Below are 3,742 nucleotides of genomic sequence, written 5' to 3' on the forward strand. Positions count from 1 at the left end.
GGGGTTCCTACATCCTCCCTCAGGAACCTCATCTTGAGCCCTGGCAGATCTGGGCATGCCCCTTGTGTTGACCAGAGGCCGGACCCTCACATCAAGTCTCAGGGAGCACAGAGGGTAGATGAGCACATGCTGCATTTCCTGACATCTGGGTCTCAGAGAAACTGGGGACATGGGAAAGGGGGTGTAGCCTCAGGTGAGCAGAGGGAAGAAGCTCAGCTCCTCCTGGGTTTCAATTTGAGGACCCAGAGGGGCTACTGAGGGGACCCTGGACCCTAATCAGAGGAGACCTCAGAATAGCCTGGAGTTGCTGTTGGTCCTTGTTGGACCTGGGATACAATGAGCCCAAAGTGCATGGGCTCACTTCCTGACATTGGGTCTCTGACTGGGGACCTCGCATATGGGGCGGGGCCACAGGGGGGCCGATTCCCAGACCCTGCAGGGTTGAAGACCTTGAGGACCCTGAAAAGGGTCTAGAGGACCCTGAACCCCTAATCAGAGGAGACCTCAGAGAAGCCCGACTCTGGTGTCAGTGCATGGCAACTGTGGGGTCAGGATGAGTGCCACAGTCGTGAGCTGTCTTCCTGACATCCGGGTCTTCAAGAGACTGGGTTCCTGGTATAAGGGGCGGGGCTTAAGTTGCGGAGACGCGAGAATCCAACTCGTGCGTGGAGGCAAGGTGAGGTTCCTGAAGGAGGACTGTGGGCACCCTGAGTGAGGATCGATGGAACCCCACAGATCCCCTTCCCTGTAGTCGGTCCTGGGAGCCCTTGGGGTGAGAAGAGCACACTAGGTCTGTCTGACTTTCTTACATGCGGGTCTCAGAGCGACTGGAGGCCTTGTGAAAGCGGTGGGGTCTCAAAATGGCGGACGCGACAAAGGCGAGTCCTGCCTGGAGTCCAGGCTCCATGCGAGGAAGGATTGAGGCGGTTCGATCCCAACCTGGAGGGATCTTGGTCCTTGCAAGAGGGTCTTGCAGGGCCCAGAGTGGGGTGAGCATTTTCTTGACCGCTGGCTTAGGGATCTCGTTAGGTGACGTTTTCCGGGCGGAGGGTAGAGGCTTCAGGTTGGCAGAGGCTGGACTCCCCAACTCCGAGGTTGGGCTGAGCAGACCCCCGCCCCTGTGGTCAGTGCTGGGAGACCAGGCAGGATGTGAGGAGGAGCTGAGGACCAAGCATCTCCGCAGCCTAGGACCCTCGCGAGGACCTGGGCAGGTGCAGCTGCATGTGGGGCCCCACAGCACTTTCTGCTCAGGCTTGTGTCTTGTTTTTTGAGTGTGTGTGTGTTTTTAATACTGGTCATATATTTTAATACTGGTCATGTTACTTTATTATTATTTTGTTTTGTTTTTTGAATGTTGAGTTTTATTTTTTATTTTTTTTTCATTTATTTTTATTAGTTGGAGGCTAATTACTTCACAACATTGCAGTGGATCTTGTCATACATTGACATGAATCAGCGATGGAGTTACATGTATTCCCCATCCCCATCCCCCCTCCCCCTTCCATCTCCACCAGATTCCTCTGGGTCTTCCCAGTGCATCAGGCCCGATCACTTGTCTAATGCATCCCACCTGGGCTGGTGATCTGATTCACTATAGATAATATACATGCTGTTCTCTCAAAACATCGCACCCTCGCCTTCTCCCACAGAGTCCAAAAGTCTGTTCCGTACATCTGTGTCTCTTTTTCTGTTTTGCATATAGGGTTATCATTTCCATCTTCCTAAATTCCATATATATGTGTTAGTATGCTGTAATGTTCTTTATCTTTCTGGCTTACTTCACTCTGTATAATGGGCTCCAGTTTCTTCCATCTCAGTAGAACTGATTCAAATGAATTCTTTTTAACATCTGAGTAATATTCCATGGTGTATATGTACCACAGCTTCCTTATCCATTCATCTGCTGATGGGCATCTAGGTTGCTTCCATGTCTTGGCTATTATAAATACTGCTGCAATGAACATTGGGGTGCACGTGACTCTATCAGATCTGGTTTACTCCGTGTCTTGTTTTGAGTTTCCTTCTTCTCCCCCAAAGGGGACGGCGCAGCCCATGCCCGGGGAAAGGTGAGAACTACAAGGGACCCACCACACAACCTGCTGTACTCCCAGGGTCCACACCCTCCTCCCAGCACAGAAGGCCCAGGGCTGTGGCACAGTACTACCCTTAGATGTCACTTCCATTTCTCTCACAGGAGCTCCAGGAACCAGGAAGCGAAGGCCAAGGTCTGAAGCCTGTGTCCTGAGTTCAGACAGCAGAGGAGGTCCAGGCAGTATCAGGAGTCAAGGTGAGAGGGTGACCTGAAGTGAACCCGAGGCTCCCTATCCAAGAAAAGTGGGGGGCCCCAGAAGACCTCAATTCCTTCCAATTTATTGGACCCAGAAAACTCGGGCTGTGTTGACTGCAGCCTGGGGAGCCACCTCCCTTCCTCCTTCGGGTAGCCAGGGGACTGGCCTCCCAGGAGGAGCGCTCCTGTGAGGACTGAGAGCACCCCTCAAGGGGAGAGCTGTAAGTGGCCTGTGTCGGCCCATCCAGGATGTGTTTCTTAGCCCAGGTTGCTCACAGCTCCTCTCTCCCCGAGGCCCTTGGTCCCCATCTGTACCTCTGCCTCACTTCCGTGTCTTGTTTGACCTCAGGCATTGTGCTCGTGGTTGAGATGAGTGAGCGCAGCAAACCCGAGGAAGACCTTCAGTACCCAGGCGAGGCCCAAGGCCCTGTCGAGGTGCCACTCTTGGAGGCTGAGGTGGGGGAGTCCGCATGCCACTTGGCCTCCTATGCCCTAGCATCCTCTTCCGCTAATGTGGAGGCCTTGCCCCAAGAAATTCTGGATAGGATGATGGCTAACCTGATGAAGTTCCTGCTCCTCAAGTATCGAGCCAAGGAGCTGACCTCCCAGGCGGAAATACTGGATACGGTCCTCAGGGATAACCAGGGGCACTTCCTGATGGTTTTCAGAGAAGTTTCAGAGTGCCTGAAGCTGGTCTTTGGCGTGGATGTGAAGGAGGTGGACCCAGCAGAGCACACCTATATCTTGGTCCCCACCCTGGGCCTCACCTGTGATGAGATGCTGAGCGATGGGGAGGGCCTGCCCAAGGCTGGCTTCTTGGTGCTGGTCGTCAGCATGATCATGTGGTTTGGAGACCCGGCCCCTGAGGAGGCGGTCTGGGGAGCACTCAGCAGGATGGGGGTGTATGTTGGGAGGGAGCACTGTGTCTTTGGGGAGCCCAGGGAGCTGCTGACTCAACTGTGGGTGCAGGAGGGATACTTGAGGTACCAGCAGGTGCCTGACAGCCACCCTGCTCGCTAAGAGTTCCTGTGGGGTCCCCGGGCCTATGTGGAGACCAGCAAGTGGCACGTCATGGCATTTATGCTCAGGGTTAACGAAAGGGGTTTGAGGACATTCCCATTCATGCCTGCAGAGGATTCGAGGGAGGAGGAATAGGGGGCCTGAGCCAGAGCAGCAGCCAGATTGATCCTTCCTTCTGTGATTGAAGAGGCCGTAGTCAGCCTTCTGAGAAGAGAGGGCCCGGGCCAGTTGGGGAACCAGTGTGTAGCATGTTTTGGTTCCTGTTCTCTGTGATGACCTGGGGATTCGTCTCTTTTTTCTTTAGAAATTTTTCAAAGCTTGGTTTCATAGAAGGCTGAAGAAGCTTCATTGGCTTTGTGAATGATATTGACCGAGTGTATTTGTTGTTACCCAGTTCAAAAACTTGAGTTTTGCTGTTTCGTAAAAGATTGGGAA

At 53.4% G+C, this 3,742-nt stretch overlaps 1 protein-coding gene across 1 annotated transcript; it reads left to right on the forward strand.

Annotated features, from left to right (window-relative positions):
- Window positions 1-2,656: 2,656 nt before the first annotated feature.
- LOC136154624 (melanoma-associated antigen 10-like) lies at window positions 2,657-3,307 on the forward strand. Its single transcript, XM_065916827.1, has one exon. It carries the CDS (start codon window positions 2,657-2,659, stop codon window positions 3,305-3,307), a length of 651 nt encoding a protein of 216 aa, XP_065772899.1.
- The last annotated feature ends 435 nt before the right edge of the window (window positions 3,308-3,742 follow it).

This window comes from Muntiacus reevesi, chromosome X, assembly GCF_963930625.1.
Source record: "Muntiacus reevesi chromosome X, mMunRee1.1, whole genome shotgun sequence".
Classification (NCBI taxonomy): Eukaryota; Metazoa; Chordata; class Mammalia; order Artiodactyla; family Cervidae; genus Muntiacus; species Muntiacus reevesi.

What these genes read in the sequence shown, in the direction of transcription:
- LOC136154624 (XM_065916827.1), top strand. Translation starts at nt 2,657, where the DNA reads ATGAGTGAGCGCAGCAAACCCGAGGAAGACCTTCAGTACCCAGGCGAG.